We start from the raw sequence: 13,046 nt of genomic DNA on the forward strand, positions 1-13,046 counted from the left end.
GTGGACCCAGGCAGAAGCTTCTGCCATGCCGGACAGGTGGCATCACCAGCTGGGACACTGCCTGTGGGTTCCACATCAGGGCTCTGGAATCTGCTGGCTGAACCCACTGCCTGCCTGCTGAGACAGAAGCCCCACCTGAGTCCGGAGCTAATGCCACTGCATCAAGGGCTGATGCTGCTGGGCAGAAGCAGTCCTACCTGCTTGTTTGGCACTATGTGGTGGCTGGAGCCACCAGCTGCCCATGGGCCAGATCCAATGAGTTGGCTGCCATTCGCCTGTGGGCCAGACTGAATTTGAATCTGTTGGCAGGCTGGGGTTGGCCTGCAGGCCATATTTTGCCCACCCCTACAATAGATAATGGAACATGTGGTGGGCTTAAGATAAGACTTATGGGTGTAGAGCTCACTGGAGCAGTTGATTGGCTTCTGATGCAAAGTGGTGGTGATACAGCTATTGCAAATTTTCAGTGGTGTCCAAGACCTGTGTCCATCAGTGAATTTATTGCTTTGTTTCTCTCTCTCCTACCCACCTTGCCTCTCTCAGCAGTCCTCTCTTTCTCCTTCTCCTTCCCCTTCCCCTTCCCTACCCTTTGTATTCTAATCTTCCTGTTTCCTGTAGTCCCTTTACATCTGATGAAGTAAGCCCTCTGTTTATAAAAGTTACGCTCTACGTCTCTGGTTTAGTTAGTCTTTAAAGATGCAAATGTACCTTGCTTTTTGTATGAATGTGAGTTTTGTTTGGAGCCCTTTCTGACAGCACTGTAACATCAACCTGGTTAGGCACTGAAACAGAAAGTGATCCTTTTGTAGGGAAACCTTAAAGTGGTTTTACTTTGTTGCATTGCTAGCCCTGAAAATAGTTACTGAAGTGGTTCTGGAAGTTTGTAATCTCAGCCTGATATCAAAGATCATTTGCACTGGACTAATAGCTGTTGATATTCTATACTTTTCAGCCAACATATATTGTAACAACTACGAAGTTGTGAAAAATTAAATTGTTTTGGTTACAACCACAGCATGACCAACTCCAATCAGTCATGTTTAAGTTTTTCTTTGCAACCGTGAAAATTAAAACCTATTTTCCCCCCCCAGATAAAACTGCAGAAACATTCCTATTTAAATGGCTGCCAGCTTAGGGTTTTAAGACAAACACCAAACATCAGAAGAGCTGGCTGTGGCAGGATACTTGATGTGTCTGCCACCTTAAGAGGTCAGGCAGCTTGCTGAGCTACGAGCAGGTGAGGATCGGGGCTAATTGCAGAGTCAGATGACCCAGGGAGCTGGCAAATGAGGCTAGGCCTGATCAAGGGAGCCACCTGATTGGAGGGGGGCTGGGTTTGGACAGGGTATAAGCCTAGACCCTGAGAGTAGGGCTGTCAATAACATCTTGAGAGCTGGTGAATAAGGTTGCTGTATGTCCAGGGTTTCCTAGACTTGTCCTTTTTTTAGGCCCTCTGATCTCCATCCAGGAGGTTTTTTGAAGTCTGAACAAATGTCTGGGATTTTGCTCTGTTCTGCTGATGGAAGTCGGGGGAGGGTGATTGGAGACAGGGGGCATCATGTGCATCTGCGCATGCACATGCACATGCACATGAACGGCATGTATCCAGGCAGGGCCATGGGAGCAGCCCTGGCAGCTGCATACAGATAAGTCACGGTGGCAGGGGGTAGAGGGCCAGGGCTTGGGAACTGTCTGGGAGGGATATGTAAGGGATCGGTGTATGAGGGGGTTGGGGTCACGCTAGCACTGAGGGATAGTGACTAGAAGTGTGGGCTATGGCAGGGCACAGGCACATGCCCCTCCAGTGAGGGGAGGGGAGGGGGGTCCTTTGGGGCCAGAGGGGAACTACATGGCTAGGCTAGTGGTACTGGAGGTCAGCACCTATGCTTGCTGGGGCGGACCTCCTGGGAGATGCTGCCTAGTGACGGGGATGTAGCCAGGCCACATGGTGCAGCACAGGAGCCCCAGCCTGGTGCTACAGGCATCCTCTCCTCCTCCCTCCAGCCCATGCCAGGCCCAGACTTGTTCTACCACCACCCACAGGAGATGGAGCTCCTGCAGCCACTACATTCTGGCCCAGTTGGGGCAGGGGCAGCTGGGGGCTCCTCTGGCAGAGCTGGAGGAGTGGGGGGACTGCAGGTTGGGAGTGGCACTGGGGAGGAGGTGCTGTTGGCCAGAAGTGTGAGGCATTGGTAGCACCAGGAAGCTGGGGGTCAGGAGTGAGGGGCACCAGCATAGCCTGGGGGATGGGGGACTATGGGTAGAGAGTAAGGAGCACTGGCAGGTCCAGGGAGCTGTGGGTTGGGAGTGAGGTGTCCTCTTTTTTGGAACTGGAAATATGCTAATCCCATTGGTGAAGAAACATCACCCACCCTGAAAGCTGCTGCTTCTGAATGCCAACAAGGAGAATGATATCTGGAGGTCTGGGTAGGAACTGAGGGGATGCTGGAGGTTCCTCGGGACACAATATGGTGGTCCAGAGCCCTGAGAAGGAGGCTGAGTGCCTGGGGCCTAGTGAGAGGCCAGATGAGCCCAGAGAGGGAGGGGCTGAGTGCAGAGGGGCCTCAAGAGACCAGGCAAGCCCTGAGAGAGGGCTGAGAGTCTGTGGGCCAATTACTGAGGAGCCAGGTGAGCCCTGAGGGGCTGAGTGTTTGAGAGACCTGGTGGAGGGTCTGGGTGAACCCAGCAAGTGGGGCATTGGGGAGGGGGGGGCTATTGAGGGATCTGGATGAGCCCTCAATTAAAGAAGATCTTTGGAGGGCTCAGGGTGACCCCAGAGAGAGGGAGTGATCTATGGAGGGGCCCGAGAGAGCAGACCCACAGAGATGAGAGGGCTGACAGCCTCAATACTGACCCTGGGAATCTCAACTGGCCTGTGCGGGGCCAGGGCCCAGGAGGGGCCAAAAGGTGAACAGATCATGGTAGAGACTGCTAAAGCCGGGAAAGCCTGGAGTGCGGCCAAGGCCTAAGGGAGGCCAAAGGTCCTTGTGTGGCCACAGCCAAGAGGAAAGAGTCAAGGGGAGTGCAGCCTAGGCTGTTGCTAGGCCACCTGATGAAAAGGGATCAAGGAAAAGGGTCTGAGTTGGGGGCCAGAGATGAAGGACTCAGAGGGGAGATGGAGCCAGGGTTAGAGGACCCAGTGGTTAGCAGCCCAGGAGGGTTATATACACCTAGGGAAAGCCCAGAGGGAGACAAGTAAGATCAGGTAGGCCTGAAGATTGGTCCTGGGTAAGACCTGAGACTGCACCCTACTGCAGCTGGTTAGTGTGGTGGGGCTACCTGTGGTGGGCCTGTCTCCATGAAATGCCACACATGGGCCACTCCAGGGAAAGGCGAGGATGGGGTGCCAGAAAGTCTCAACTCCCACCCCCCTGTGGGATACCCCATGGAGGGGGAAGGCTAGGGGAGCATATCCTGACAAAAAATAACTTGGCCAGGGAAGACGGGGACTGCATGGGTCCAGTGGCCCAGTGAGGGGCCAGGGAATAGAGTGCAGGACCAAATGGGTCCAAGGGCCTGGATAGTGAGGCCCAGCAAGGGCCCCCAGTGGGAGGCCTGATGCATATAGAGAGGCTCAGCAAGTGTAATGGGACCAGAGGGGCCCAGCAGCCTAGCAACCGACTAGGAATAGAGTGCAGGACCGGATGGGCCTGGGGAACGGCCAAGAAGGGGAGAACTAAAAGTGTCCAGGATGAGGGACCAAAAGAGGCTGGTAGCCCAGAGAGGGGCTGGGACTGAGGGGCCTGGTAGTCCAGGGAGTGGTTGTGTGAGACCAAAGGGCCTGAGGGCCCAGAGAGGGCTGGAGAAGAAATAGAGGGGTCTGGCAACCTGAGTGAGGCCAAGAGAGACCAAGGGATCTGAGGGCCCTCAGTGGGGCTGAGAGAGGCTGAGGATTCAGAAGGCCCAGAGAGGGGTTGCATCAGCAAGTGGTAGAACATCTGTAAGAGTGCCATCTGTGAGGGATGGGGCATGGTGTAGAGGAGGTATGGAGCTATACAACTGGCCCATAAGGACAGGACCACAATCCAGGTGAACATTGCAATAAGACCAGAGCAGCCTCCTGCACCTGTATATTAGCTAACATCAAGGAGTGGTGGGTGAGAGCTAGGAAGACTGCCCATAGATCAGGGTATTAACAAAATTTGTTTTTGCATACCCTGTGACAATGGCAATGCCAACAATAGCAACACCAGACAGTTCTTTAAGTCAAGGGGGAAGGGACACAACTTTAATACTGAACATGAGAGTAATTCCTACCTGATGCTCCTGTTATGTCCATTGCTTTTAAATTTCTTGCCTTTATTATGGTAATAGTAAGTCTACCAGCTGTTGGAAGGTAGCAGAGTGAAAACATCAGGTCACCAAGATCCACATTGTCCTGTTTAAAAAGAGAGAAAAGAGAAGGGAAGAGAGGGATAAATAATATTAAAATTGTCTCTCTGCCTCTGGTTGTCCATCTGCCTAAAAGGCATAGATTAACTAAAGATAAAGAATCAGCTTTTAAGAATTACAGTTGTATGTGAAGAAGCTTAATTCTCCTTGGAAAGTACAGAGGAAAAAATACTTGTATGTAGTAAGTTGCCCGAACTGCTGTGTTTGCGGGCAAGACTTTGACATCTACACTGCTGTGATCTGTGAAGCTAGTTACAATGTTGTTGTCTGCCCTGAGGTAGGAGGTCTATTTTAGTGATCAAGTGCAGGAGTGGGTGTTGCTCTGCTCTGTGTTCTGCACTGCAGGTCTGATCTGGCTTGTGGGCAAGACTTTGCCTCCCCCCTGCTCTAAATCCAAAAACATCCATAAGAACATTCATTTTGTCCCTTTCCGCATACCATAAAGCACCCAAACATCCTAGAATAAACAAGGAACTGAAAGGCCACAAACATCGTGATGTACCATAGAAAGAGAGCAGAAAAGATGAAGAGCACTGCCAATGAGTATACCCGTGTAACCTAAGGAAGTAAACTATGCCCCACGCTACAGAGGAAGACAGAATACCCTAAACAGTCCATTCTGTTCTGATCAAGGATAAAATTCCTTCCTGACCCCAAATCTGGCAATCCATTATCCCTAAATATGCATCAGTTAAGTGCCTGAAAGGCTTTTCTGAGAATCACAGGAAGCATCAGCCTACCTTTGTCAAATCTCTCTTTGCTCATAGCTAATCTATAAGGCTTCAGAAGAAGATGTGGAAAAAAAAAAGAAAAAAAAAAGTTATGCATAGCTATGCATTCAAAGGAGAAAGCAGGGAGGGAATGTCCCCCTTGACAAGAAGCATCCCTGAAGCATGGGATTAACTGATTAAATACAACATGATTAAATACAACATAATACATTGCACAGTGTTGTAAGCATATTAAAAGCTCAAGAGGAAGGGGGGTGAACAACAGAAGGAAACCTAATCCAGAAAGGGTCATCACAGCTAGCAGCTTGGCCCTCATTATTCTCATGCACATCTAAAATTCCCTGTAATCTACATTAAAGCATGTCCTCAATAAGACCCTACACTTGCCTCAAGAACCCTGAGCTACTGCAAGCCTATCAACTGTCCAACACCATATGCAATAGGGCTGTGCAAATGTCACTGGGTGTTTCATTTTTGAAGCTGTTTTGATGCATTTCAAGCTTGAAACAGCAAAATCAAAACAACACAAAAGGCTTTGAACCAGTGTCAGAACCAAATAAGGGCACTCAAAATGTTTCAAAAGTTTCAAAACATTTTGAGTTTCGAAGCCGGGCCTACTTGGCTTCAGCGCTGGTCCCAGGTGGGAGCAGCAGCCTCCTCTCATCTGGTGCACAGATCCAGGGGCCCACACCCCAGAGAGGGCTGCAGGGCTGTGCCAGACTCCTTCTGGGGGTGCAAGCCCCTGGATCTGCATGCTGGATGAGAGGAAGATGCCGCTGTCGCCTGGGACCAGTAGCAGCAGCAATCTTCCCCAGCACTGGGTGCAGGCTGCGCTCAGTGCTGGTCCCAGACTTCGCCCACTACTGGCCTCCTCTCATCCAGCATGCAGATCTGGGGGCTCGCACCCCTGGGAGGAGACCAGCACACCCCCGCAGCCTTCCCAAGCCCCCAGATCTGCACCCCGGATGAGAGGAGGCTCAGGCTGCCTCTCCCATCTGGGACCAGTGCTAGGCGTGGGCTGCACCCAGCATCAGACAAGATTGCTTCTGCTGCTGCAGCCTGAGCCTTCTCTCATCCGGCACAGATCCAGGGGCTTGCACCCCCAGGAGGAGTCCAGCACAGCCTAGCAGCTCTCCCGGGGGTGCAAGCCCCCAGATCTGCACCCTGGATGAGAGGAGGTTCAGGCTGCCTCTCCCACCAGGGACTGGTGATGGGCACAGCAATCCATTCTGTCAGCAATCCTTCTGTCAGCAATCCCCAGCTGCCTGTCCAGCTGCATGCCCCACCAGTGCTGCTGGGGGCTGGTTTCCATGGAAACCCTGACCCCAGCGCCACTACTAGAGTCTCCAGGGAAACCAGCCACAGCGACACGGGCAGAGGCTGCTGGGTAATGGCGTCCAGTCACTGGCAGGATCTACCACTTTGCCCACTTGTGATTTAGAGGTTAGATTCTATGACATCTATTAGGTGTGCAAGTGCACTTAGGCACCAGGTGAGAGATTCTGTTCCACACTGTTCAAGTCCCTGAAAAACTCAATACAAAAGGTGTATCAGTCTTCTTTCAATTCACTGCTTTTTTGTGACTCAGTCTTAAGGGTCAGATGATCATGTGGTACTAAAGTAGATGCAGTAGGAATTTTCAGGGACTTGAACAGAGTGGAATAAGCACATAGGTGCTTAAGTCTACTTAGACACCTAGGCTAAGTACAGACAATCAAAAATCCTGACACTGAATTGATTTAATCTTCACAGGTTAGTCTAACTTGTGTAGATTGAACAGATTAAGCAAATTAACAGACAATCACTTTTGATTCCGGAAATGCAGCCACATGCCTGCAGTGGCCCAGGCCAGAAGCTGGAGGTGTTAGAGTACATCTCCCTGCTTAGCTGGAGCAGACAGCTTGGACCAAGCCAGCCTACCCACCCTGCTGAGGTGGGAAGTTTACCAGGGAAGTGCAAAGTATCCTGGGATGCTGGGGAACATTGAATCTGTGGGGGGAATCTGCTGGGGGAGGGTTAACTTGAATCTAGAGGGGATCTGGGACAGAAGTCCAATAAATTCATTTAACTTAAATCATTTCATTCTGATACTACAACCATTCAGGTTGACCTTAAACCAGTTTCTGCCATTTTTAAAGTAGTTTACATGCCACTGAACTTCTGGTGTGCTACAGATGTGAACCAGTTTCAAATCATGTTAACAGTTTATGTGTGATTTCTGTCCCTAGTCCTAATAGATGGAATAGAATCTGGCTCTCAATGTCTATTACTTAGCTGCTTGCAATTGTGGATGACTGGATTCATGACCCAGGTGTGGTACCTTCCAGTATGATGTTCCTAATATTTTTGGAACTCTTGATGCTTCGGCTTGTAGGGGACTTATTATAGCAGTAACCATGGGAAGAATATCAAGCAAACAACATGTGATGCAACTGCCTAAGTCTTGTAAGGCTAAACATTGTGTATGATGTGGGTGGAGAATGGTAGAGGAAGCCCCACTGAAAATAAGATAGTTGACAGCTCCTGATTTGTAGTAGTAGTCTCCTATAACTTTCCCTCCTGCTTAGCTGAACATTCGATCAGCTTTCACCATCTTAGTTTCAGAAAGGCAGATGTGGAAAAGGAAGTTCTGGTAGAAAATCTGAAGTTTTGGAGCTTCTGTGTCATCTTCTAAGGAAATCAGATATCTGATGTAAAGATTGGCTAACAGTTTTTCCACCTGATCACAAATGAAATTATCCTAGATTTGATTAATTCTGCCTACTACTTCATCTAGCAGTGATTCACTTGCCGCTATTAGAAGGCTTTAAATACGGACATTCAGGACATGTTTTAAAGTTACAGCTTTTTGCCCTGGTTTTGCCTAGGGGTGTAGGATGAGGTGGTTGAGCGATAATTATTTCTTGCTTTTGTTTTTTGGGGAGAGGTTCATTACTGGATATTGTTAACACTGCTGTTAAAAATTTTAAGAGCACTCAAGGTATTTTGATAGGTATACTTTAGCAGCTAGAAAAATGGATTTGGGGGTGAAAAAGGACAATAAAAAGTCCTTTTTCAGATATGTGCAGAGCCAGAGGAAAAGCAAGGGCAATATTGGACCCCTGCTGAACCAGATGGGGCAACTGACAACTGACGCCCAGGGAAAAGCCAACCTATTAAATGGGTACTTTGCATCAGTCTTTCATCAGTCCCACAGGATGCCCATGCCCACTATGACACAGGGAGGTCCAGGTGAGGGAGATCCCCTGCCCTCCATTAATGCTGACCTCGTGAAGGAACACCTTGAGAAGCCGGCTTCAAGTCAGCCGGCCCTGACAATCTATATCCCAGGGTACTCAAGGATCTGGCACGCATCATAGCCCAGCCTCTGGCACGGATCTTTGAAAACTCCTGGTGCTCTGGTGTAGTGTCTGAAGACTGGAAGAAGGCCAATATGGGGCCAATCTTCAAGAAAGGGAGGAAAGTGGATCTGGCTAACTATAGGCCTATCAGCCTAACTTTTATCCCAGGGAAGATCTTAGAAAAGTTTATTAAAGAGGCTATCCTTAATGGTCTGGCCGCCGCCAACATCCTAAGGGATAGCCAGCATGGGTTTGTTGTGGGTAGGTCTTGCTTGACCAATCACATTTCCTTCTGACCAGGTGACCTATCACCTGGACAAGGGAGAGGAGATTTATGTCATATATCTTGACTTCAAAAAAGCCTTCGATCTGGTATCCCATGATCACTTCTTGGCAAAACTGGCCAATTGTGGCCTTGGTTCCACCATGATCCACTGGCTGGAAAATTGGCTCCGTGGTTGGACCCAGAGGGTAGTAATAGATGGAAGTCACTTATCACGGTGTCCTGTGACCAGTGGGGTCCCCCAAGGCTCTGTCCTTGGACCCATATTGTTCAACATCTTCATTAATGATGTGGACATTGGAGTCAGGAGTGGACTGGCCAAGTTCGCCGATGACACCAAACTTTGGGGCAAAGCATCCACACCAGAAGACAGGCGGGTGATCCAGGCTGACCTGGACAGGCTCAGCAAATGGGCAGACGAGAACCTGATGGTGTTGAACACCGAAAAATGCAAGGTTCTCCACCTTGGGAAGAAAACCCTTATAGGCTTAGCAGTGCTACGCTGGCTAGCACTATGGAAGAAAGAGACTTGGGGGTCATCACTGACCACAAGATGAACATGAGCCTGCAATGCGATGCTACAGCTGGTAAAGCGACCAAAACGCTGGCTTGCATCCATAGATGCTTCTTAAGCAAATTCCAGGATGTCATTCTCCCCTTGTACTCGGCCTTGGTGACGCTGCAGCTGGAGTACTGCGTCCAGTTTTGGGCTCCACAATTCAAAAAGGATGTGGAGAAGCTTGAGAGGCCAGAGAAGAGCCATGCGCATGATCAGAGGTCAGGAATACAGACCTTATGACAACAGGCTGAGAGCCATGGGACTCTTTAGTCTGGAAAAGCGCAGGCTCAGGGGTGATCTGATGGCCGCCTATAAGTTTATTGGGGTGACCACCAGGATCTGGGGGAACATTTGTTCACCAAAGCGCCCCAAGGGATGATGAGGTTGAATGGTTATAAACTACTACAAGACCATTTCAGGCTGGACATAAAGAAGAATTTCTTTACTGTCCGAGCCCCCAAGGTCTGTAACAGCCTGCCATTGGAGGTGTGGTTCAAGCACCTACATTGAATACCTTCAAGAGCAAATTGGATGCTTATCTTGCTGGGATCCTACGACCCCAGCTGACTCCTTGCCCTTTGGGCAGGGGGCTGGACTTGATGATCTTCTGAGGTCCCTTCCAGCCCTAATGTCTATGAAATCTATGAAAAGTGTGTGTGGGGGAGGGGGTTATTAATAGTTTGGACTAAAGCATCTTTTTTCAAGGGCCAGACTAGGATAGAATTACTGAAAATATAATTGAGCATGAATAGTCAGGTTGATAAATATTTATTTGGCAACTGGAATCTCAATGAAAGATCTCAAAGGGCTCCATATACCTTCTATCTTCTAAGCAGGTCAGGAAACACTTTTTAATCCATTCTACAGTTCTTATTTCTGCTTAAGCAGATGAGAAATGTTGTTTATCCAGGAAGAGATCTCATCTATACATTTGATAGATAACTATAGCTATCTGCCTTGATGATTTTCTCTTAATTAATTCTGGGTATGTCTACAAGTGTTCTTAATTTGCATTAGGCTTGCTGCACAGTACAATATTGCGCAGTAAGTCTTCCCTGAGAGCACATCTACACATGTTCCCTGTTGGGAGCAGATTTGCTTCTGCCCTGCTCTGCCCCCCTGGAGCAACTGGGGGAGCTCCAGCTTCCCCAGGTGCTAGCTCTAGGGCTGGCAAGGAGCATAGCGCCAGTCCCAGTGTGCACAAGGCCAGGAGAGCTCTGCTGCCCTATGCACATGGGGAGGGGACCTGATGTGCACAGGGGCAGGAGACAGCTGCCCCTGGAGTAAGCAGAGCTCTCTTGGTCCTGTGACCGTGAGGACACAGCTGCCAATGAGCCTCCTGCTGGGTAGGACTTCCCTGCCCAGCAGGAGGTTCACTGGGAGTTGTCCCAGGTGTGAGGCAGCAGCCAGCAAGCCTCCTGCCAAGTAGAGGAGCACAGCTTTCTGGCAGCTGCCTTGCTGCTGTTCCCAACCTCTTCCCACCTCCCAGAGCAGCTCTGGAGGGTGAATTGGGGCTGGGAACTGCCCCCTGGAGAAGCTGGGTTCCCAGCCCCTGCTTGTCCTCTGGAACTGCCAGCTCCATACCATGCAGAGCTGCTCTGGGGCGTGGGTGGGAGCTGGGTTTCCAGCCCCTGCTTTCCCTTCGGAACTGCCAGCTCCACACTGGGAGCCAGGACAGGAAGCAGAGATCTCTGTCTCAGCACTGATCACCTTCCTGTTCCGTGTGGCACCTTGCTGTCTAGGCTGACCAGGAGCAAATTTGCATCTACATGAGTGCTACTGCACAGTAACTATGTCACAGTTAATTTAGTACCTGTATGGTTACATGTTGAGGCCTAACTGTACAATAAATTAGTCTACTGTGCAGTAAAGTGTCTCGTGTAGATGCACCCAATGTCTCCGACTTAAGCAGCCTGAAAGAGCTTTCTCTTTGTAGGTTATACATTTTTTCTGTTTTGGGATTCTCAGAGGGATCGTCTTATTCCAATTTTTTTTTTAAAGTGTATTTGTCTAATCTGCTCCAGTAGACCGCAGGCTCAGTTTTAACTTATTTCTGGTATTATTCCACAGAATTCTTTTCCTCCATTATTTGTGTTACAGTAGCACTTAGAAGCCCAACTTCTGAGATTGATGCCTCATTGTGGTTAGCACTGTATAGGCACAGACTAAGAGAATGTCCCTGACATACAGGTGGCACAAAGGGTGCATACAGAAGTTACATTTTTTGTGCGATGAGGCCCCTGAATGCACTCTGTAGCTGTAACTTAAGAAACATTCATGGCTGTAGAGCACTTTTAAAATGGCTGACCATGTGAAAATGTAACCCTTGTCTGAGGTAGTATCAGACAGGGGTGCTCTAGGGCAGAGTGCCTTAGGGATCCTTTGTATAGGTTCCCTGTAAGGGCTAATTTGGGGTGATTCTGTCCACATCCCATGATGCTTTGTGGGGCTGGGTGTGGCTGGTGCTTCCATGGGTGGGCACTGACCCAATGCTTCCCTTGGGGCTGTCACAGAGAGGAGACAGAAAATCTGTCTCCTCCCTTCACTGCCTGCCTGTGTGAGTGTCTTGACAGTGGTAGAGGCTGCCACATGAAAAACTGGGGAGGAGGGAGGGAAAGGGAGCCCCCACCTGCATTGTGGGCTTGGCTCTCGCTAAGACCTCAGTAGGGGTAGCTTGGCCAGGCCTGTAAGGCAGGAGGGGTCCATTCTCCCTCCTCCCCCCTCCCCCCAGCTCTGTCACTGTCAAGATGCTTGCATGGGGAATGAAGGGAAGGGAACCCTCCTCCCCCACATATCAGCCTGGCTCAGCTCCCCCATCATCCCAGCAGGGGTAATTGGGGGAGGCTGTGCGGTGAGGGGGCTCTACCCCCCACCCTTCCCAGCTGCTACTGACAGTTGCCAGTTGGTGAGGGGTGGGGCTGAGAACAGGGGTGGTCCAGCAGCTTCCTGGGAGGCTGCCAGAGTGCCCCAGCCTGCTGGCTTGGGCCATTGCAGGCAGGATCTAAGCCTTCTTTCTCTCTCCCTCCCGCCCTCCCCCCAACTCAGCTGGAGAATGCTTGTTGGGTTCACTGGTACTTTATGTTAAAAAGCAAAGTGGGTCATAAGCAGAAAATGAGTGGCAGAACCAGGAATCAGATATAGTTCCAGACCAGTATCTTATTCATTGGATGACACTCCTCCATCTTTTTAGGGCTTTTTCTCCCTTTTTGCTATAAAAACAAACAAACAGCAGTTGTGTTTGCTTCTTAGCAGTAGATTTCTGGTCTGCTGATACCAGTGGGAACATCAAAGAAAAGAACAAGAAGTTTCCATTAGTGGAAAGCCCTAGCTGACTGCTGCCCAGAGTGTATCTTTAAGTAATCTTGTCTGTCACTTATTTTTATTTCTGAAAATTCAGCTACAAGCAGTTAACAGATTAAGTCTCCTTATAAATTGAGAAGTTAAGCATGGGATGAATCCTAAAGGAGCAAACATACTTCCACACCCAGCTAATTCTTCAGTATATATGCTAGACATTTTTTCCCAACTTAAATTCTTAAGAGAGGTATCATTATGGAAGTTAAGCAGAAATACTTTTTGCTTTAAGTCTTGTGGGGCAGGTTCTTAGCTCTGTGACCTCCAGTGAAGAGAAGTCAGGTCCAGCTGCATACCCCTCTGTGAAGGGTTCCCAGCACGGAGAAATCCTTAGGAGGTGCAGAACAACTACAGGGCTAAGGACAGAAATTGCATGTAAACTGGTA

The 13,046-nt window shown here is 49.4% G+C and overlaps 1 protein-coding gene and 1 long non-coding RNA gene across 6 annotated transcripts in view; one reads left to right on the forward strand and one right to left on the reverse strand.

Annotated features, from left to right (window-relative positions):
- The window catches only part of LOC149871560 (uncharacterized), a 298,900-nt gene that overhangs the window by 224,592 nt on the left and 61,262 nt on the right, over positions 1-13,046 (forward strand). The gene's annotated exons all lie outside the window — the stretch shown is intronic.
- Positions 1-13,046, reverse strand: part of SYT9 (synaptotagmin 9) — a 155,831-nt gene that overhangs the window by 11,953 nt on the left and 130,832 nt on the right. For all 5 annotated transcript variants that reach the window (XR_016440265.1, XM_090032770.1, XM_090032772.1 and 2 more), the window contains exon 4: positions 4,258-4,378. Coding sequence is in view for 4 of the 5 variants with exons in the window: in XM_090032770.1 (XP_089888896.1) it covers positions 4,258-4,378 (121 nt within the window). In the remaining variant the exon portion in view is untranslated. The remainder of the gene's footprint in view (positions 1-4,257; positions 4,379-13,046) is intronic.

Source organism: Crocodylus siamensis, chromosome 2 (genome assembly GCF_052110815.1).
Source record: "Crocodylus siamensis isolate JL-2025a chromosome 2, ASM5211081v1, whole genome shotgun sequence".
NCBI classification, from domain to species: Eukaryota; Metazoa; Chordata; order Crocodylia; family Crocodylidae; genus Crocodylus; species Crocodylus siamensis.